The sequence below is a fragment of the Olea europaea genome, unplaced genomic scaffold (genome assembly GCF_002742605.1).
Source record: "Olea europaea var. sylvestris unplaced genomic scaffold, O_europaea_v1 scaffold199, whole genome shotgun sequence".
Lineage (NCBI taxonomy): Eukaryota > Viridiplantae > Streptophyta > Magnoliopsida > Lamiales > Oleaceae > Olea > Olea europaea.
In genome coordinates, this window is record NW_019237766.1 from 590,237 (window position 1) to 613,667 (window position 23,431).

General features: G+C 34.0%; 1 protein-coding gene across 2 annotated transcripts; it reads left to right on the forward strand.

Moving 5' to 3' along the window:
* The first annotated feature begins 13,193 nt into the window (after positions 1-13,193).
* LOC111379442 (E3 ubiquitin-protein ligase PRT1-like) lies at positions 13,194-22,959 on the forward strand. Of its 2 annotated transcripts, XM_023002816.1 has the most exons (8): positions 13,194-13,436; positions 13,778-13,806; positions 13,888-14,067; positions 19,717-20,076; positions 20,160-20,351; positions 21,062-21,183; positions 22,287-22,443; positions 22,572-22,958. In XM_023002816.1, the coding sequence occupies exons 1-8, from the start codon at positions 13,357-13,359 to the stop codon at positions 22,634-22,636; spliced, it is 1,185 nt and encodes a 394-aa protein (XP_022858584.1). In that variant the 5' UTR covers positions 13,194-13,356; the 3' UTR covers positions 22,637-22,958. The 2 variants fall into 2 exon arrangements, with proteins under 2 accessions (XP_022858584.1, XP_022858583.1); XM_023002815.1 differs by having other exon boundaries at positions 22,287-22,959.
* The last annotated feature ends 472 nt before the right edge of the window (positions 22,960-23,431 follow it).

The window sequence follows — 23,431 nt, forward strand, 5'->3', positions numbered from 1 at the left end:
TTCAAATTTTTGAATATTAAATTTAGCACAGAGCAAGTAGGGACGAATTTAAGATTGAACATAAAAAAAATTAATAATAATAATTTACTCTTGCATATAAAGCATAATTAGCCACTGAGAGCAAGATTTAGTTTTATAAATTTGGAGATGTGAGATCACATGAAGATTTAGGGTTCATTTGACATGACTTTAACTTTAACTTTAACTTTTGCTTCGTGTGGAAGAATTTTTGGAGAAAGATCCTTAATTTTTATTTGAAAACTAATTTTTAAAAGAGTTTTCTATTCTGATAGTGCTTTTAAAAGAAATCACATTAAACAAATTTGTTCTAAAACTTCCTCTAACTAGAAGAAATTTTATTGAACATCGAACAAAAAAATATTTTTTTATATCAACCACTTCAAATCGGTAAGTATATTTATGTATGTTTAATTTCATTTTCATTCAATTAGTATACGTTTTTAATCGATACATCTTATTGGACATAGATTAACATGTAGATAAAAAAATTTTACAGATATAGAATTTTTTTAAGTATGAATAAAAAATTCGTTTGCATAATGAATTCTTTCAAACCGACACAATACAGTCGGCTAGTTACCATCGATCGTTAACATCGGCTGATACACAGTCGACTGTTATTTTTTTTATTTATAAATTTCTCTTACTACTGTGGTTGAGCCAAATTTTTGACTATTTTTTTCTTATAATTAAAAATTCTATTTCATCGTACAGATATGGTTATAATCCGGTTTGTTATTTGGTGATTTGGAATTGGATGAAAATTATTGATGGATATGGAAATGGATGAGTGATATACGTGGTAGTATTCCAATTTCAATAATAGAGAGTACATCATACACGGGAATGCATCATGACTTACAAAACAAGCTGAATGTCAATCCTTCTTAGTAAATTATTTATTTGAATTCAACAAGCATTCATCCATTCGGAATCCACCTATGAAGGTTACTGCTGATGTTGAAGTAAATTATCTATTTGAATTGAACAAAATGGACATGACTCATCTTTACATGACTTTAGTGAGGAATGATGTCTTCAAAAGTCAACACGAAGATTTGAATAGAGCGAATGACAATGTCAATGATTTTTTGGACACAGTGGAGATAAATCATGAGGAAGGTGTGGTTATTCTCGAGATAGTTGCTCATTATCGTGATCTCGCTATTAAGCACAGAATTTTGTCCATAGTTCACAATAACAAGAATGAAAATGAATTTACAAATGATGATTTGATTGCTTTATCCTATTAGAGACATAAGCAGGGTGAGAGCTCAGGGCTGAATCGAGTGGACCGTCATCTAATTCTTCACATGTGGCTCTTGATGATAAGAATTTGCATATTAAGCTACTATTTGAAATAAAAAAGATTTTCAGAAAACTGTGCACCGGATGGCATTAAAATACGAACTTTGAGTTCAAGAGAAAGAAAGAAATCAAACAAGTTATCGTTGACAATTATCTATGTCGACGACAGTCGCTGTTAGCAATTACGAGGGCCTAAGGTGGACACGAATAAGTAATTTATAGTTTACAAGTATACTCGGGAACATACTCGCGAAGTGAAAATTCGTCGAAACGATCACAGGCAAACTCAAGCATAGTTTATTGGTCGACAGATAATACACAAGTAGCAAGACCCACGGACAATCTACAGATTTTTGGACATCGTTAAAGACATCCGTCGAGAGTACGGAGTGTTCATAAGTTACCAAAAGGCTTGGAAGGCCAAAGAATGCGCGTTGAAAAATTTAATGGGCTTGGCTAAGGAGAGATATGCTAATTGGTCAGGTATTGTCATTACATAAAGACAACTAATCCTGACTCAACATTTTTTATTGAAATGGAGGGCGAATTGCTTCATCATGGCTTTGGACAATGCATTCCCAAATTTCGAAATGTGATGTGACTCGTAATTCTAGTTGATGGTACAACTTTGAAAGGTAGATATTGAGGCAATTTAATAATTGTTACATGTCAAGAGGCTAACATCTAAATTTACCCTCTTGTATTTGACATAGTCGACAACAAAATGATCTGTCCATGCGTTGATTCTTCACAAAGTAGAGAAAAGTGATCGAGAAAGTTGAGAACCTTACATTTGTAACTGATCAGAGACCGTATATAATAAATGTTAACGTTGAAGTTTTTTTCAAAGCACATCATAAATATTGCATGTACCATATACAAGACAGTTTGAAAACTATATATCGACGTAACGATATCGTTTCATTTCTCAGAAGAGCAACTGAAATTTACAGTGTTGAGGAGTATAATAAGTTCATGGTCGAAATAGGAAATAGATCATTCCTGACCTGAGATTATCTAATAAAAATAGGAATTGAACATTGGGTGCGGTCAAATTTTCTAGGACGTCGATATAACATGAGTTGCACGAGCGTACTAGCCCTGCTCAAGATAATAAGTTCTTCGAGACTGTAGAGCATAGTTACCAAACCCGGCCCGAACCGGTCGGTCAGGTCGGAAAACTAGTAACTCGGGCCCCGGATCGGGCCGGGTAGAATATTTTTATAAATATGCAACGGACTCGGTAAAAATCGAGTTGACCGATTTAACCGGCGATTTTTATATTAACTCGATCGGTTGACTGATTTGACCAAGATTTAAAAGCTTGTCCATAAATTTTTGGTTCTCAAAAGGACTTGAACCTTAGACATCTAGGTTAAATGAGTACCACCTAACCACTAGAGATCAAGTGTTTACTGTTATGTATTTGCAATAATTATATATATGCAAATCATTTATAGTTTGTTAAAAATATTTTTAAAAAATTATAATAACTATTTTGATTAACATGAATTGAATATTTAACAAAATAATATATAAATAATTAATAATAGATAAAAAAATTTCTTTTTGTTTTATCTTAAAAAAAAACTTTATACTTTAAAAAATATTTTATAATTATTAAGCATTAACCCACCGGTTTAACCACCAACCCACCGGTTCGACCAGCAACCCAAGGCCTGGTGCCTTGATCGGGTCAATGGTCGGGTTGGGTTTAATAACTATACTGCAGAGGTTGTGAGAAAGTTGAATGTGGAACAATTGGATGAGCTACGCTTCATCATAAAATGTGCACGTAATACAACATATATGATGGACTTGACTGACAGCATATGCACTTGTAGTCGACTTCAGTTGGAGAGTTTCTATATAAGCATGCAGTCGCAGTATCTATCTATCGAGACTTTGCAGTAAGAACATTATGCTCTCTTTATTACACGGTTGATTCTTAAATAGCAGCGTATGCTGAGACTATATTTTCTCTATCGAATGAAGTCGAAGGGAAAGTTCCTAACCAAATTCTCTCACTCAATACATTATTGTCACCAAAAGTTGAACTGTGTGATCTTAGACGTCCATGTATGTCTAGAATACCATCGATCATAGATGCAGAGCAATATGGCATACTCGTCAATTTTGTACAAGTTAGATTTTCCTAAATGACAATTAAATCGATGTGTAATGATGTCACTGTTAAATAAAAATATTTGCATTTATTTTACAATATTTAAAATTATTTTATAATTAAATATACAATATTTTTATAAGTTTTGCAATATGTACAAGTATTTCATAATTAAATAAACAATTGAATGCACAATAATTACATAAGTTTTACAATATTTACAATTATTTCATAATTAAAAAAAATCAATGTATAATGTTTGTATAAGTTTTACAATATTTACAATCATTTCATAATTACAAAATAATAATAATAATAATAATAATAATAATAATAATAATAATAATAATAATTTAATGTACAATGTTTACATAAATTTTAAAATATTTACAATTATTTCGTAATTAAAAAATCAATATACAATATTTATAGATCATAATTAAATTCATATAAATCATAAGCTAACTTATTCCTTCAAATTTGTATCCATAATTGGTTGATTCCATCAACCTTATGCGATATACTAAAAAATTCAATATACTTTATTGCCCGACCTAGGGCTGTAAGAAAAAATCGTCAAATCGAAAAATCAAACCGAAATCACATTTTAGAAACTGTCGGTTTGGTGCCACATAAACTCGATCAACGAAATGGTTTTAAACTAAATCAAATTAGTCAAAATGGTTTGGTTTAGATTTGAAAATTTTAATTACGATTTAAAACCAAACCGGACAAATGAAAAAATATATATAAAAATAAAAAAAATGAAAAAATGAATTTTTTTGAAAATTCATCCAAATATGTAAAATTCAATAATTTTATCATTTATGAGTATTTTTATCAATTTCTAATTTTCTTATACAGATATATTATTATTATCCAACAATCCTAATTTATATATAATAATTTAAGACTTATATAATCTATTAAAAGCTATTTTCCTCTTCATAATTTAGATGAACTCTAACTGACACCCAACATAATTTTGTGCCACCGGCACCACACACTTCTTTTTCAAATTTTTCACGCCTCTTTAAAGTTGAATGAAAGTCCATCATACCAAATCGGAGATAAAGAGTTTGTAGCAACCCAAAAAAATTTATGGATAAAAATTTATTTATTTTGTATATTATATAAATTCCTATTTTATCTGGGTAAAATAAATTAGATTTTGATAGAGCAATTATAAGTATATCAATATTTTACTCGTTGGATAGCTCGTAATTAATTAGAAATCTTTGACTTGAGAAAAAGTTGTTTTAGATAAGAACACATTAAATTATACCCAATTGAAAGAAAATTGTATAAATATAATTTTATATAGATTATAAATCAGTTCATTTTTCTCCTTCCAAAAAAAAAAAAGTGTGAGGTGCAATTTTTATCATTATTTATTAGTTTTGAATTAGGGATTCCTAGGATGGCACATGTGTTCACTATTCTATTATTCTAGTTACAACAAAATTCACCATACACACATATACGGTTGGATAAAGATAGTGGATATCTTGTAGTTGAATAAAATAATAATAAAGTACATTGTGAGTAGAAATTGGTTGCAAGATTTGGCCCTATCAAATCAAATTATGGTTTATCTACTCTAGCTTATATATATATATGATGAAAAGTTTTACTCACACCAATTCACACATACGGTAGGTAAAGAGAGAAAGAGAGAGAAGAAAAAAAGAGAGAGCAAGGAAGGAAGGAAGAGAGAGAGAGAGTAGCACTGGGAATAAAGTTTGCGTACATTGAATATTTTAATCACGTATTTTTCAAAGCGGAGAAAAGATTTTGAACGTGTTTCAAATTTTTCTAACAAGGTAAGATATTTTAGGTATAAGTGTTTTTGTTTCTTTATGCGTTTATGTTCAATAAAAAATGTATAGATTGCCAGTAGACATTCATTTTTTAAGAGATATAAAATCCTACAGGATTATAAGAGGACCTAAGATGGGTGTGTCGCCTGATCACCGATATACTTCATAAGATGAGATGGTATGAATTGTAATTTTTACTGTTATATATATTTATATGAAAACTGTACGTATTTTACTGGGTGTTTTCGAATATTCACTCTTACAAATTTTTACAGGCTAGTTCAGGTCAATTGGAATTGTGGAAGGGCCGTGATGCGAGCTACCAAGTGGATCAAATGAAAAGAAAAAGAAATAAGTTTACCATCTTTAAATTTACTAATTAGTTTAATTTTGTTTTAAACGTTTTATTTGAATTAGTTAGGAGTTTATGTTATGTTTAGATAAAATTTTCATATTTTAAATTTAAATTTATAAATGTTGCAGTTATTTGTTTAATAAAGAATTTTATTTTTATAGTTTCGCATTTAAAATAAAGAAAATTGAGTTTTTTGTAATGTTCCAGAGTTTATAAAAAATTGGGGTGTTACAGCTTAGTATCGGAGCAAAGGTTTATTTTCCGGTAGACCGTGAAAACATTATATTTTAAAAGGTCTCTATTTTCCACTTATTGTTTAAGTTTTCTTGATCTGAGTATTCGCAAGATTGAAGGATTTTGTCAAAAAGATCTAAACTGTCTAACAAGAGCTTGGAATTTAAGCAGTCCACTTTGACCCCCCTCCCCCCTTCGTCATCTGGAAGCCTTTTAATTGTGCGTTATCCAAATCAATAAGATGAAAGGCAATATTTCGGACCATTATAAATTTAAGAATATCCTTTTTTTTTTTTTTGAAACTTCTATTTTGAGAAAATTTTATTTAAGAAATTTCTATAGAATATATATACATATATAGCTGATTGAAAAAAAAAAATCATTTTGCTGGACTTTCCGATGCATGGACTTTTTTTTTCCTTTCGCTGCCTAGTTACTATACAATAACTGCTGTGAAGGTACGTGGATATATCAAAATTTCATTTTAAGTAAATTTTATTTTTTTCTATATTGTGAATACATTTTGGGGGGGGAAAAAAAAAGATTGAAAGTTACTGGTCATGGGTGAACAGTACCAGGAATTATGGAGAAAAAAAATACTCCTATTTTAAATGATTGAGAACTCTGTAGTTTTTTTCTTTTCTTTTCTTTTATTTATTTTTTTTTTTTTGAAAAGAAGAATAGCCATGGTAGCATAGAATTTTCTGTTGACATGTGGGATTATACTTTACTGTGTAATCAAAGTAAAGGCAGCAATATAGCTATTCAAAATTTTCTGAATACGTACGTTATGAGAATGGAATTAAGTTAAATCATTACGTGAAATAAATAAGTAATTGTTTAATCGAACTTCGTATTTGTTAACAAAATTTATTTTTTCATATATTTATAATTTTAAAGATATGATGTAAAATATATATTTTATTTATTTAAGTTCTTGAACAAAAAAAAAATAATAAAAAAATTTGAAAGATTCTTGGCACGAGGCACTCACCATTCAACTAATCTCCAATTGATCTCAGGTATGAAATGTAATGACATATTTTTAGCATTGCTTATTGTTATGAAATAAGCATATTCACCTCGCATAATTTATTTGTCATTTTTTTTTATAATACCGTTTATGCACTTAGAATAAAATAATATTGATAATGCAAAATTAAGCATAATTAAAATTATACTTGTCATGTGATTAGGATGACTAGGAATAGCCCAACATACCTCCAGTGTGCTGAAATGACCATTTAGAACTACATAAATTATGAAGTAAGATGGGAGCGAACTTTTGTTGAATATGTTGAAAATTTCCTTTATAAGTGGGAGCGAGCAAGATCATTCGGATATAATGAAGGGACGGTCCTCTCGATATACCACCTTATAAGCACTATGCAACCTCTATTGATAGACGTGGCTTACTTCGTGAGGGATATGGATTATGAGTTATATTTGGAAGAAGATTGGGATAAGATTGATTTTAAAGGATATTGTGAGGATATCATAATTTTATGGAATCACAGACAACAGCACCAGCACCCGAACCTGAAGCAGTTATTGAACTCGAACCAGAGCAAGAGCCAGAGGAGGACCAGGAGGATGAGTCGGTTGGAAGACCCTAAGCAGGAAATACAATCACAAAATTTCCATTGATTTGATTGCAAATTCCGAGTCAGAGTCATGCATTACTTTGGATGATGGGATGCCATAAAAGAAGATTTTTTTTAGGACTCACAGGGATTAGGATTAAGTGTTATTTATTTACTTAGGAAAAATTTAATTGTTTATTTGATTTTGAAGAGTACATTACCATATGTAAGGATTTGGAAATTTATATTTTTAAAGTTCTTCGTTATTACAAAGATTATTAATAATATTAGGTTGTTAAATATTCCTAAATTAAAATTTTATTTGTGTTAAGAAATGTCGAGACAACAACAAAATCAAGTAATGATCATCAGGGATTTGCTAAGGGTTGTACAAGACTTGGGTAGGCAACAAGCACGGTTGGTCCCCATGGTGCAAACGCTAACAACATCAGCTCAATTGTGGAACAGTTTCGTCGCTACAAACCCCCAACATTTGATGGCAAGGCAGACCCACTGGCAGCCGAAGAATGGATAAGAGAAATGGAACGAATCTTCAAACACCTATCTCGCACTGATGCTCAAAAGGTGTTGCGCAGAATTCATGTTGGTTGACGCTGCAGGCCACTAGTGGGAGTCTACATCTCGTACTAGAATAGAAGCACAATAACGTGCTTTGACGTGGACACAATTTAAGGACGAAGTGATGGGAAAATACTTCCCCCAAGCTCTGAGAGATCAAAAGGAGACAAAATTCCTTCAACTTAAATAGGGAAAAATGAAGCTTGAGGATTATGAGAGAAAATTCGAACAACTCTTAAGGTATGCACTGCACCTAGTGGATACTGAAACAAAGAAAGCAAGGAGGTTCGAACTGGGATTGCGTCCTGAGATTGGTGGAATACTGGCATCCCACCAATTCACCACCTATAGCCGAGTATTGCAGACTGTCCAAGTAATCTCAAATAAGTTGGAAATTGATTAAAATTCCCAACAACAGGCCGAACTTTCAAGAAAGAGGAAATGGAATGGGTCCAACGAGGAGAAACGAGAATGATAAAACAAGAAGGCTAACTTCGGATCAGGTTTTGGACAAGTCGTTCCACCTTGTCCAAAGTGCAAAAAAAATGCATAAGGGTGAATATTTGTTTGGGAAGCATGTATGCTATAGATGCGGAAAAACAGGGCATATTTTCAAAAACTGCAAAGAGAACCTTTCGAAGAAGAATGACAAGCCAGAAAGGAAGGGAAATGCCAGAATTTTTACTTTAGCCCAAGGACAGGCCACGGAAGACCCAAACGCAAGTAAATTTCAAGGACGAAATTCTCTTAAGGAAGGTAGATTGTAACAACCCAAAAAAATTTATAGATAAAAATTCATTTATTTTGTATATTATATAAATTCCTAATTTATTTGGGTCAAATAAATTAGATTTTGATCGAGCAATTATAAGTAAATCAACTTTGTACTCGTTGGATAGCTCGTAATTAATTATAAGTTTTTGACACGAGAAAAAATTATTTTGAATAAGAACACATAACATTATATCCAATTGAAAAAAAATAGTATAAATATAATTTTAGCCCTCGTTTGGTCCCCTTTAAAACTCTTCAATTTAATTTAATTTTTTTCTATTCTACTTTCAACCACACAATCTTCAATAAAATAATATTACACTCAAATCGAAAACTTTTGAACCGTACAGTTTTTAAAAAAATACTATTCTCCCATTATAAATTCAAATAATGGGGGCCAAACATACTCTTATATAGATTATAAATCAATTCATTTTTCTCTCTCAAAAAAATAAGTGTGAGGTGAGATTTTTATCATTATTTATTAGTTTTGAATTAGAGATTCCTAGTATGGCACATGTTTTCACTATTCTACTATTCTGGTTACAACAAAATTCACCATACACATATACGGTTGGATAGAGATAGTGGATATCTTGTAATTGAATAAGATAATAATAAAATACATTGTGAGTAGACATTGTTTGCAATATTTGGCCCTTTCAAATCAAATTTCGGTTTAATTTACTCTAGCCTACACCTATATATTTATATATATATATATAGGTATGATGAAAAGTTTGACTCACACTAATTCACACATAGGGTAAGTCAAGAGAGAGAGGGAGAAGAAAGAAAGAAAGATAAAGAAAGGAAGAGAGAGAGTAGCACTGGAAATAAAGTTTGCATACATTGAATTTTTTGATCGCGTAAAAAGATTTTGAACATGCTTCAGATTTTTCTAACAATGTAAGATACTTTATGTGCAAGTATTTTTGTTTCCTTATGCATTTATATTCAATAAAAAATGCATGGATTGTCAGTAGACATTCATTTTTTTTAAGAGATATAAAATCCTACGAGATTATAAGATGATCTAAGATGTGTGTGTCGCTTAGTCACCAATATACTTCATAAGATCAGATGGTATGAATTGTAATTTTTATTGTTATATATATGTATATGGAAACTGCACGTATCTTACTGGGTATTTTCAAATACTCACTCTTCCAATTTTTACATGTTAGTTCGGGTCGATTGAAATTGTGGAAGGGCGATTATGCGGGCTGACAAGTAGATCAAATGAAAAGAAAAAGAAATAAGTTTATCGTCTTTAAATTTACCAATTAGTTTAATTTTGTTGAAACGTGTTATTTGAATTAGTTATGAGTTTATGTTATGTTTAGATAAAATTTTCATAATTTAAATTTAGATTTATAAATGTTGCAGTTATTTGTTTAATAAAGAATTTTATTTTTATAGTTCCGCACTTACAATAAAGAAAAATGAGTTTTTCGTAATGTTCCGAAATTTATAGAAAATTTGGGCGTTACAAAGATCCTAGACTTTCTGTGATAATATTTGCTACGAATAAAGTTTCAGATTAATAATTTTTTTGGAGCAAACTAAAGTAAGAATATGAAATTAAATGCGTTTCGTAATATCATACAAATGTAAACTTGTGTAATTGTTATGTTTAGATATTATAAACAATTGCTTTATTATTGTGGTTGGTTATTCTCTTTGTTTAATCAATATCCTCTTTTTTTCAGATATGAAGATCACGAGGTTTTGTTGGACATCATTATATTTTTTGGACCTTATATCTTGTTTAGTAAACTTGTATTGTAACGTTACTGTATCGTCATTAGCCTAAAAAAGCTAAACAAAAAAAAAACTATGTTTTAGTTTATTATGATTTCACTTTGATTTAGTTGGTATTTAAATTTATAATACATATATTTAGCTCCTGTTGAGCCATAATATTTTTCATATCATTATAATGAGAAAATTGACCGTTGGAGAGAATGTTAGGTGCCACACATGAAACAACAGATCAACAAAGGCATCTGGACTTGTAGGATAATGGTCCAAATTTTTATTTTTTGGTCTCAAAAATTTGGTTCAAACAAGGCTTAGTTTGTTTTAGATTTATCGCTAATAAGATATAAATATATATTGAATTCAATAAATTGATGACATAAAAGTTGACAAACCAAAAAATATATGGCAACACCGACAGTTTAAAATCGGACCAAATTATTAGGTTTAGGTTTGAATCTTTTTTTTCAAACCGTTCAAAATAATATGGTTTTGGTTTGACTTTTTCTCAAACCGGTTTAAATGGTTTGATTTGAAAATTTGTCAAAAATCGGTAATGTCGGACCGCTTACACCCCTAGCCCGAACATGCAGCAATTGTCCCTGTAATTGAATAATAATGTGTTAGTTTGGTACCGTATAGCTAAAAACTAAGTTTTAAAATTAGAAAAATTACAAATAATTATGATATGAGTTGTCTCGCCACATCGTGTCTCACATGATGATTAGTATGTTCTGCACAGTTACTCGCTCATTTAGCCATAATAGGAACGATCAAAGCCACTGGCTCCAGGTTTTGCGCGAGCTAACCCTGTGTTAGACATGAATGTTCGGGGTCGTACACATATATTGTTGAGTCAGCGAAGACAATCTCCACGACAAAGCAATAATGATTTACGATCACTGGAATATACATATGCGTACAGCTCTCCCATTCTGACACTCGACGACATCCTTATAACCCATTTAAGCATATATTTGGGCAGCGTATACTCATTACACATACATCACTTTGACGAGCCTCTTCTTCTTCGCCTCAGCAGTGAAGGAAGAAACGATAGACTATGACAACAATATTGACCTCTTGCCAACCACCTGCTCCAGAACGTCAACAGCACGCTTCTTACCCTCAATCACGATGAACATCCTCCCTCCTTCGTCCTAGGGACTGCTACCTCTCTAACCCGAGGACCACCACCACTTCGGGGCTCGCCACCTCTTCCGCCCTTTCCTACTACGCTACCACTCTAGATCTCCATCGAGGCCACCCACTCTTGCTCCACAGGTAACAAAAAATGATTAAAATGCATCATCTAGCCACAATTGTGGGTGATCCCTTTATTCATCACCCTTTCTGTTACATTCCTCATTACCCTCTACCCTCTTCGGCAATCCATCATTTGGCTGTTATATCACTTCAAAGTGCTGTGACCTCTTAATGATGGTCTACGAAGTGGCCACATAGCAATTCAACATTATTGGATAAATAGTCGACCCTTCTTATCAATTTTCGTTGTAATGCCAAGACAATTCATAAGTGTCGTACTTACGAATGGACCCCTTGGATTTTGAGTGTGATATGGTGAAAACGTATACGGTGTCTTTAAAATATCTCCGGCCCTATGGATAGTTGTTGAAGATATCAATATCGTCGACGATCTTCAGATGGAAAAGATCGATCACAGTCTTCTTGTAATGACATCGCACCATGTTCTCAAGGATATAAACCAGTTCTAACTTAAGCCTGTCTAACATCTAGTCATGCTTCTTGATTGCTCCAATCAGTCGCGTTAGAAGCACCATCCCTTGACCCTAGAAATAAGTATCGTGCAGCCTATTGCTTCTTTGGATACTATCACGAGCTGCTTCATCGTTCGTAATCCTTAGTCCAGTCATTGGGACAAGCTCAAATAAGGAGAAAGTAACAACCTCGCTCCCAAGGTCGAAGTGGAAGACATCGCCGTCGATTGGCATGAGCAACTGACATAGTACCTCTCTCAACTGATACAAGGACCACAGGAGGGCTGGCAGCGTAGAATATCAGGGTGCTGATCATCCAGTAGCACCAGTACGGTAGTGAATCTATCAAAGCTATTGTTTCAAGTTGCTTTCCCCGACATCCGTCTCAATTCCGCATCTAAATGGTATTACATCTTATAAAAATTCAAATATTAGATCATTGAACAAGAGATAAAGAAATAAAACACAAAAAAAAAATTAAACGAACCGAATTATAACTACTTTACGCAAGACACGGAATCATTTTACATCGATGCTGATAGAAAACTAAATGATTTAATAAATCAAATGAGAAGAATTAAAAAAAAAAAAAGAACTGCAGACAAAAAAAATGAAAAAAGTTATTATAAAGTTTTTTTTTAATTAAAATTGAAAAGAAAAAGAGGAAAGAGAAAAGGTCTACTGTTGAAACCGATAGCATACTGTCTGAAATTTTCATTTTCCCCCTTTTTCTCTACGCTCTTTCTTTGATGACTCACTGCTCTTTTACAGGGGACCCACATGTGTTAAAAAAAAATTACGTGGGATCCACGTATGTGTACGACCTGTTTGATTGGAGATGAGAGAAAATTAACTTTAATTTATATATCTATTTTAATTTTAGATTATTTTTTTTAAATAGCCGGTGTGGAAATATGGCCGGATCCACCGCCATTTCCATCTATTTCCTCCCAAAAACAAATACATTTTCCCCAATCCTTCAGAACACGGAGACCCATATAAACAGCGTATACCTACAGATTCTTCTATATACTCTCTGTGCGCTTGGGCCGCAATTATGGAGAACCACGATAAAAAAGATTATGGTGACATTGGAAGCGAGGATTTTCCTGATGAGTTTCAGTGTTGTGTATGCCTGTAAGTATTTATGATGATTATTTTCCACAATCAAATTATGCATATAAAAGCTTATGCGAATGATTTTCTGTTGGTTCGTTTGTTATCAATTAAGTTATACAGGTAATATAGAATTATAAGAACCGGAAGTGGCAGCATGCTAATTAGGGTTTGGGAATATTAATGAAATAGTCTGTTGAGCATAGTTTTTTCTTTTTCTTTTATAATGAAAATCCAGAAAAAATTATGAATTTTAAGCAATTTGAAGTGTATTTTGGACTTTAATCTAATCTTTGCTAATTTAATGCTCTTTGTTTTTTATGTGTGACCTTTTGAAAACAATTACTTTGTTGATTATGCAGGGACATTATGTACAAACCAGTTGTATTAGGTAAAAACCCTGTTCCAAATACTATTGAATTAATAGATATTCTGTTGTTGAAAATATTTAGTTCCTTTCCTCTGTATGCAGCTTGTGGTCACATATCGTGCTTCTGGTGTGTTTTCAAAGCTATGGACTTTTATCAGGAGTCACGCTGTCCAATTTGTAGCAACCCATTTAATCATTTTCCCAGTATCTGTAGATTGCTGCACTTCTTACTTTTGAAATTATATCCTTTAGCATACAAAAGAAAGGAAAGACAAGTTGCAGGTATGTTAGCCGAAACACCTAATTGCGCCATGTCTTAGTCCTAATATTTTATGAATTTACCCATACCATGTTTATCTATATTTTGGAGCTCTGGATCACCACCTTTTAGTCCTAATGGAGTAACTGACTGTATTGCATCCACTATAAGCAAAGCATGCACCAGCTCAATACGTTGACAGACTTGAAAATTTTCAGTAGAAGTAAACGCACCATCACTCATCTGCTTTCTAGATGGATTGGTTTTTAATTTCCCATCTTAGTGTGATTTAGAGATAAGGATATCCCCCTCGAAAGAATGGAAGCAAAAAAATAGAAATTAACCTACCTTTAACTTTTCTGATAGATGTTCATGAAAATATCTTTCGAACTAAAACTACCGCGACTGTACGATTCGTTAATAAGTAGTAAAATGGATTTTGAGTTCAAGTATCGTTCCCACAGAAATTATATCAGTTCAAATTCAAATTAACTTAGCCTTAATCGAAATAATTGAAATTCATGATTGATGCAACACCAACTCGAGCAATTAATTGAATATTAGAACGAATCTATGGGAATGGGGGAATTGAAGGGGAGAATGGGGAAGAAGAAGATTCCAGAGTAGAAGAAGAAAATAGGAAGAGAGAAGAAGAACGGGGAAGAGGGGGGATTTCGCCACAAGCCACCAAAATATTATTCATTCATTAACTACTGAAATTATATCGCAATTAGGTTTAAATAGTAAAGACTAAAACCCTAACTAGAATGAACTTCAACCAATACAAGCCCAATTACATAAATAAAGTCCACAAAATAAAATAAAGTCCAACTAGAAATAAAATAGATGGATGTCCTCATCAATGATTTTTCCTATAAATTAAATAATCTAATTATGAATGCAAGACCTAACTTAACTAAAATAAATGCGAGATTATAAATAAATGCAAATTTTATAAAAATATGATGATGAAACGCGTACTAGGATCACAAATCCCCTTTAACCTCGAAATTTATAAATTTGATGACACGACTCAATTATGAAAACTAATATTCCTAATTTGTTTAACAATCTCTCTCAAGTAGAATTAAACATATTTTTGCATGTGACGAGACTATATTTTTATGATGGATGCGAACATATAAAAATGTGTTAAAGATTCATGAATACTTTAAAGATCACGTAAAACATAGTGGAATATTTTTATCTCCTGTTGGACTCTCCAACAATTGACACTGTCTAACTTATTTTCAATCTTTTATAAGTAAATCAAGCTACAAAACTCATACAACTATTGTGCAATTAACTATAGAGAAATAAATCAATTTCAATTATTCAATAATTGAAAACGTGTTTTAAATGTCAAAAATAAATAAAATCAAATGTTAAAGGTTCATAATACAAGGTTCATCGCAATCCTAGCACAAAAATTATTTAGCCTAGCATAATGTTGGAATTAAACAAATAAAGGATAAATGACATTACGAAAAATTAACGGAGCGTGATTAATTCCGTCGCAATTGTTGATAACTTGACGACATAAAAATTTAGTAACATGGCCTAAATAAGTGCACAAATTGCACTTATCAATAGACCAATCATTCCCTGAAAGAAATAATGAAAAAGGGAGGGAAGGAGCTGTGAAGGTGTTGGGCCACATAGAAAATTCTCAATTTATATGATATCTGATATGTGTTGGCTTTTAGCAGTTCCCTTTTGACCGTCTTTCTTCTCATAAACTTCTAATGGAGCCTTTCTGATTTCTTCATATTTAAATCTTGCAAAAATCAAGCTCCAGTTTACATCTATTTATAGTAGGATCGCTGTTGCCTCTGCCTTATGTGAACCACATTTCTTTGCAATCAATAATATGGTTGCTAACCTTCGGTTTACTCTGAGAATTTAATTCTTGGCGAGTATTACCTAGTTTATTACACATGAGAAGGAAGGACCTGTGTTGCTTTGTCTCTTTCTCTTTGAGGTTGGCAAGGACGTAATAGGGGGCCATCTAGACTGCATTGTCAGAAGAGAAGTGCGGCGAAATACGGAGGAGTTGATTTCAATTTAACTTAGATTACTTGGAAGAGGACAGATTATGAGAATTATGAGAATCTCACTGCTGGAATGTTAGGATTCTACGGTATAGCTGAAGTGGCATGGCTTTTGAGCATTCCTTTTGAAAGGCCTTTTTTTCTTTATCGAATAATAATTTGAGTGTTCCACTTGGTCACTGATCTAAAGATTTCTGGGGTGGGATGTTTGTGAGATATTTGTCTGCTCGATACAGTTATTCGCCCTAGAAATGAATGCTTCATAACATTTTCTTTTTTTGTCTAATGAGGAAGAAATTCCAATTTTTGTATCTGCTAAGACTTGGCTTCACAAGCATGTTTGAGTTGATTTAGTGAAGCATTAATATACTGCTAATAAGGAAACTTGGGGATATATGAATCTGATATAAGTCCTAAGTTGTCCACTGCCAGATTGCTATACTCTTATCACAAACCAAATTTTCCTACCAAATGTTAGTGTTTATTTAAGTAGAGGCATTGTTGTGTTGATCATAGTGTCAATAATCTCATGTAGAGAGCATCTTTCTGAAATGCTCGACTGTTGAAAAAGAGAAGATTTATACATATTTTACAGTATTTTATATGTACTAAGGATGGCCAAAAACTTGTACATTTCTTTATTTAAAGTTGGTAATGAGATGTGGATGCTTTCTAAAACTTGTGGGATTACATGAACTATGCAGTTCCGGAGAAATAATAGTGCTGGGTCTGATTTTCATACGAGGAAAGGGGATAATATTCGCAAAAGTATTCTCTCTGTCTTTCCTGGAAATATGAGAACTTTTGATTGAGGGAAGAAGTTCTTTTCCAGCATTAGGTTATCCACTTGTATAGATTTCTTGTATTACTTACCATTAGATGAATATGGTGCATAATATGTGGCAACTTTTTAATGGATTCAGCACAGTGGTGCCTCTTTTTTTAATTTAAAAAAAAAAGCACAAAGTGGCAATTAAAAATAAGATGAATTTGTTAAGGACTTAACTTACTATTTGTCCTTTTCCTTCTGTCATGTCTTTCAAAAATGTATTGAGGACTGACAAACTCTTTGGGAACTAGCTTGATACTAATATTCCAACTACAGGAATAGAGATGTGTTTTTGAATTGAGCCAGGCTAATTTCAATCTGAAGAATGTTGTTTCAGAATATATTGCGGGCTTGATCTTGTTCTTTGGCTTGTCCAGTTGTATTTTTAACTTCAATTGAAATCACCCTATCCTGACAAAGAGGAAAAGAAAAGAAAGATCTTCTTGGTACTTTCAGATGAATACTGGGATCGGGATAATCTATTGCTGTTCTATTTTTCAATAAACATCTGTTTTTCTGTCACAAATTTATACAGTGTTAATCACATTGACTCTGAAACTGCATAGCTGGGAATGTCTTGAATGACACATTGCTCTATATATCTGCTAGTCTGATATATTTGATGCGGAAATCATCATTTACTTTTATGCTTTGTTATTGGGCTTGTAGTATTGGGTTAGCCCACGCCCATTCACTTTCTAGGTTTGTTGATTTCTATATTTATATGGCTTATATTGAACATGGAAAAATAGACGATGATGAATTAAATGAATTGTTCTTGGCTAGTTGCCTAAGCTTTCTCCTTCCCTTGCCTTCTACTTCGACCTCTTCTTCTCTGGGTTTCTTCCTCCTCCTCTCCTATTCTTCCCCCTTTCTTGCTGTCTTCTTCTCTTCCTCCCCGCTTCTTCTTCTTGCTCAGGTTATCTTCTCCTTTGCTGCTTATCTCCTCCTCTACTACTGCTTATAAGTTCTCTGCTGGAATACTTCAACTGATCCTACATCAATTTGGTATCAGAGCTAAACGTGGATTCAACAATCAAACTGAACAACTTCCCAACATCTTTACCGGTCTGCAACCTGTTATTCTGCTACACCAAACAAGCCACAAACAGCATCTAGTCGATGGTAACAAAACGAACACCTCACCTAATTTCACAGCACCAACAATCAACCCAATGCACTACTCAAAACCACTGTCCAACAACTCCCAGTGGCATCTTCATCAAATTCTAAAACCACTGCTGCAATGCACATACATACCACCTTCTACCCACCATCCCACCATCACTGTCCAGCAATAAGCCCACCACCGACAACGCTTACGCACACAAGCTTCAGACTAAGCTATAAAATCTGAGCAGTTGATATTCATCAGCAAACCCACCTTCATCTTAAATCGACCCAGTTAATCCATTCAGCCTCAGCTACCGATGCTTGTTCAAAAAAAAAAGAATAAAAAAAAAAAAATACCACAAAGGCCCATTTTCACAAACAATAACCACCACATGCACAATTTTGTAGTAGACGCCAGAAGGGCTGTCCACATAACACCCCACACCAACACCTCGCTCTACAAGCATTGCTACCATTATCACCCAAATCGACAACCTACGTAACCACCTTTGCTTCCACCACTGTAATCAAAGGCAACATCTACTACTTAAAACCCGTTATATACCCACACAGTCCTTTGCCTTGGCCCAACTCAAGTTAAACCATGCTCCTTATCTTCAAGCCCATGACAGCCCAATTCATCAATTCATCGTCTCCTGACCCTGATCCTTTTCCTTTCGCCAGCAGCATCCTCATCGCCGGCACGTTCGACCACCATACCCCTTCTCTTCGATAGCCTACTATACCACCCTACACTGATCGGCAATCGCGTTGCTACTTTGACTCACGTCATTAAACCCACCAACCCAGCGCCACCAATCACATTCACGCCTGTCGAACGTCGTCTTTTGCAAACAGTAACATGCCACTGCTCCTTGCTTTGCATCTATTTTGTTTTGCCTTGTTTTCTTAAGCGTCTTATTGAGCCTTAGTTAATGCCCTATTGTGCATTTAAGGCTCGAGTTACATCCTATTTTTTTACGTAAGGGTTGATTTGATTTATGTGAGGGTTAATTTGATTTTTGTTATATGTATTAAAAAAAAAAATGAATTCCTAACATCATTTACAGGTTATCTTTTATTTCTGTTAATTGACAACCACTCAGACGATTCAATTGCCGCCTATTACTGTAGTCATGCAAAATGGAAAATTGTGATTGGGGCATTGTTGGACTCTTTTGAGTCTCGTGAGGAAAGTCCCCATGCTACCTCCTTGTGCTCCTCATTGTGTTTTGTCCACTCAACAGAGTCGAGTTTTTTTTCACCACGGGAGAGTTGATGTGGACATCATTCTTTTATGTTTTGTTATTTGGCTTGTAGTATTGGGTTAGCCGAAGCTCATTCACTTTCTAGGTTTGTTGATTTCTATATTTATATAGCTTGTATGGAACATGGAAAAACAGTCGACGATGAATTAAATGAATTGTTATTGGCTTGTTGCCTAGGCTTTCTCCTTCCCTTGCCTTCTCTTTTGACCTCTTCTTCTCTGGGTTTTCCCTCCTCCTCTCCGGTTCTCCTCCCTTTTTTGCTGTCTTCTTCTTCTCTTCTTCCCTGCTTCTTCTTCTTGCTGCGGTTATCTTCTCCTTTGCTGCTTATCTTCTTCTCTACTACTGCTTATGAGTTCTCTGCTGGAATACTTCAACTGATTCTACATCAATACTGTTTCTTTGTTGTTTCAGAAGAAGAAAAGACATATGGATACGAGTCTCCGCAGTTTGATGTCTTCTCTGATTCTCGTTCCAATGAAGAGCTTGATGTTCAAGACACCTCTCCACATTCTGCACCTGCCATAGTCTCTAATATGACACAGAAAGGGGACTCTTCCCTGATTCAAGATTCTTCTGAAAATGAAAATAATATGACCATGATTCCTACAACCTCAAGTCTGGAAAGCACTACCGACATGACAAAGCGAGGTGATAGTATGGTCAAATCTGAAGTTTCTAATGAAACATTCAAGCAGGTCCTTATGATCGACTTACAGTGTACTCTGTGCAAGCAGCTATTGTGTCGACCTTTAGTTCTTAATTGTGGCCATGGTAAGTTATGCCATTGATTTGCATGTCATGTCAGGAAGAGTTCGTCAACAACACTTATCTGCTTATTGTCTTCCATTTTGCAGTTTATTGTGAAGCTTGTATAAATAACCAAGACAACAAGGTCTGCAGATGTCCAGTGTGTCAAAGTGTGCATCCAAATGGCTTCTCAAATGTTTGTTTGGTTTTAGAGCACTTCCTGGAGAAGCATTTCCCCGAGGAATATTCAGCAAGAAAAGTATCTTTACCTGACCAACAACATGCTAATCCATCTGGAAGTATGTTACTTTTCCTTTATCTTGTCAGTTGACATTGTGACTTGATACTTAGGTCTAAGACATTCAGATTCTATTTAATAAGCCATGTATGTTTAAGACACTTGTTCACTGGCACAAACATAACACGTGTACAGTTATCAAGGTCCTGATAATCAAGCTTGACCATTAATACAGCGAAGACAGACTACATGCTATTTAATTTGCCATTATGTGAAGTTCATGCAATTAATCTCATGCAGGTTTCAAGTTCCAAATATGGCTTCTATTCTGTTCTTCACAAACTATTAATTTCGTACGACTGCAATATTCAATCTTCTACAAAGCTTGTAGAATCACATGTGTGACTGAATATCATGCTTTATACTATATGGGCATAACACTCGTATGATCATATAGAAAGTAAATTGTTTTATATAGGAGAAGGGACACTATTTTGGCTTTCCTATAATTTCTCCATTGGGTATCTGTCTATGACAGCAAGAAGCTATTAAATGTTGAAGTTTGAACCTTATAGTGAATCAGTGATGTTTAGGTCTGTGTCGGGGTATTTGTTAGGACAGATACAGGTGTAATACTGAATAACGAACGGCTGGTACTCTTGTGAGTCTGTGATAGTGCTCCCCGCCAAATAACTGTCGTCTAATTTTGATGTTAAGTCAATATAACTATATGTTTGACTTTCTCCTTTTATACTGTACTACTGCCATCAGGTACGACTGGAAAGCTGGAGCAAGCCACCAAGTGTCCGTCATTGCCTGGAAATGCTTACTCATCACGGCTGTCTGGCCATAAGCCAAAGGTTCACCCTGCAGTTGGTTGTGATTGGTGTGGGGTAAAATGATTTTTCCCCCTTTTTTGAAACTTGACATTCACAAGGAAACGTCTAGTGAAAAATGGCTTGCTAATTTTCACATTTTTCCATGTATGTACTTTTTACAAGGCTTTTCTTTAGATTGGTTCTATCACCTAGTGCTTAATAAAGATTTCACACCAACCTTAGCATGTTTCCACGCAAAACAATGTGGAAAAGGTATTAATCTTATTTCCTTAGTTAGATTCTTCAACTTTAGAAGTCTGAGAATCAAGTTTCCAAATTTTACAACACCCCGAAACTTCGAAGTTTCGTGAACTTCAGCAACTTGTTTTGCATTTTGATTTCTTTTGTTCCTCGGTTTCTTCTTTTAGCAGAGTTTCATCACTTCAAGTATTATTTTTCTTTCATGGCTTCGGCGGTGGCTACCACCATATTCTTGATTTCCACAACCACTGCTGTGGCCATCATTAAACCCCCATCTCCACTTCCAGTGCCTCAAGCACCACAACTGTGAGCTGGCACCATCACAATAAGTCAATAACAATCTCTAAAAGGTGCAACAATCACTCTTTCAATTTCCACATTTCCCCTTTTCAATCTTGCAAAGTCTCCATCTCTAACCCCATTGATATGCCCAGTACCTAAAACCCATCTTCCCATCTAAATTCTAGATCAAGCTTTTATAAATATGATAAAGATGGTCCTTTTTAATTTGTGACTATATACAGAAAATATGCTTGCTTTGTTTAGTATTTTTTCTCATCACAATGGATTATCTCAACTTCTTGATTAATAAAAATATCAATGGCTTCTAGAATTTAAGGTAATGGGCACAATTTAAGAAGAAAATAACCATTAGGGTGTGTCTGTTGGTTCTTCTTCAGAGAATAGTTGGGAAGCTGTCGTTTTAGCTTACTTTCAATAATATACTGCTTTCCCAATGCAATTTACAGATTTGTATAGAAGACAGAAAATTTCCCCTGCTCTGTCAATGCCACCAGGCAGAACTTATGCATCAGAGCTAGTTTGCTCACGATCTTGCAATTCAAAGCATATAGTAGATGCTTTTATCTTTTTACTGAGACACTAATTTCACCGGAGTGATTTGCAATTTAATGCAGATGTATCCTATAATTGGGGAGCGATACAAATGCAAAGATTGTGTTGAGAAAATAGGCTTTGACCTCTGCGAAGGATGCTACAAGAGTCCCTTCAAGCTTCCAGGCCGATTCAACCAGCAGCATACTCCAGAACACCAGTTCGTGATCATGGAACCTGGTGAGTATGATATTGGTAGCCCAGACGATGCTGAAGAAGTTGTTACAGTCACCAACTTATCAAATGATGCTTCACAGGATGAAGTAGATAGTGTAGCACCTCTGAATTTGTCACCTGATGCTCTGCAGGATCTGGGAAATACTATAGCGTCTCTCGCTTTCTTCAACGACCCTTCAGAAGATCAAGATGGTAACAACTCTGGAACTTGAGATCGCGTTGCTAATGTGCTACACTTGATTGCTCGTCTGTGAAGGTATACGGAGAGTATTGAATAGTATTGAGGGAAAAGAAATAAAAAATAAACAAATATTTTGTCAACAGTACTATTTAGGAGCCTTACCAAGTACTACATACCAATCATACATAGAATGTACTTATGACGAGTTTCTCGAGTATTGCATCTGTTTAGTGACCATGTTGTCTTAAGATTAACATGTTTCCAACTTTTGGCATCGTTCGATGGTGTACTTTCCTGCTGCATCCGGTATTTGTTAGCATATATGCATTGATTAGCTTCCCGGTCTCGAGTTTTCTTCCTTTCCGTATTGTTCCGTCTCTGTTGCGGACACGACCAAGTGCCTCTACCTATCGCGCCTTATAAGCCTCACTGAGTGTGGGTCCTACATTTTCTGAGATTAGCCATGCACTCATTAGTCATTATAGCTTAAATTATGTTCAGGGAGCAATCTGAAATGGGGAAAAATAAATAAATAGTTACCCCATTCATGGAGTAGAAGAGTAAATAATTTGAAAAAGAATTGAATACAAGTTGCTTATGTTACTGGTAGAAGTCAGGAACCCTAAGATTTCAGCCAACCATTTGTAGAATTTGACAGTCTCGCTTTTGATGCCTATTACCAGAGTTGGTTTTGTTTCTGCGAACTGTCACCAAATTCAGTGAACTCTTACACAGTAAATTTTGTTTTGTGTTTCTAGCTTTTGGTTCTTTCTTGAAATTTATTGTGAATCGAAATGTTTATCCAAGATA

Coding starts and splice junctions, on each gene's coding strand:
- LOC111379442 (XM_023002815.1), top strand. CDS start 13,357: ATGGAGAACCACGATAAAAAAGATTATGGTGACATTGGAAGCGAGGAT. Junction 20,077..20,159: donor AGTTCTTAATTGTGGCCATG/GTAAGTTATGCC, acceptor TCCATTTTGCAG/TTTATTGTGAAGCTTGTATA. Junction 21,184..22,286: donor TTGGTTGTGATTGGTGTGGG/GTAAAATGATTT, acceptor AATTTAATGCAG/ATGTATCCTATAATTGGGGA.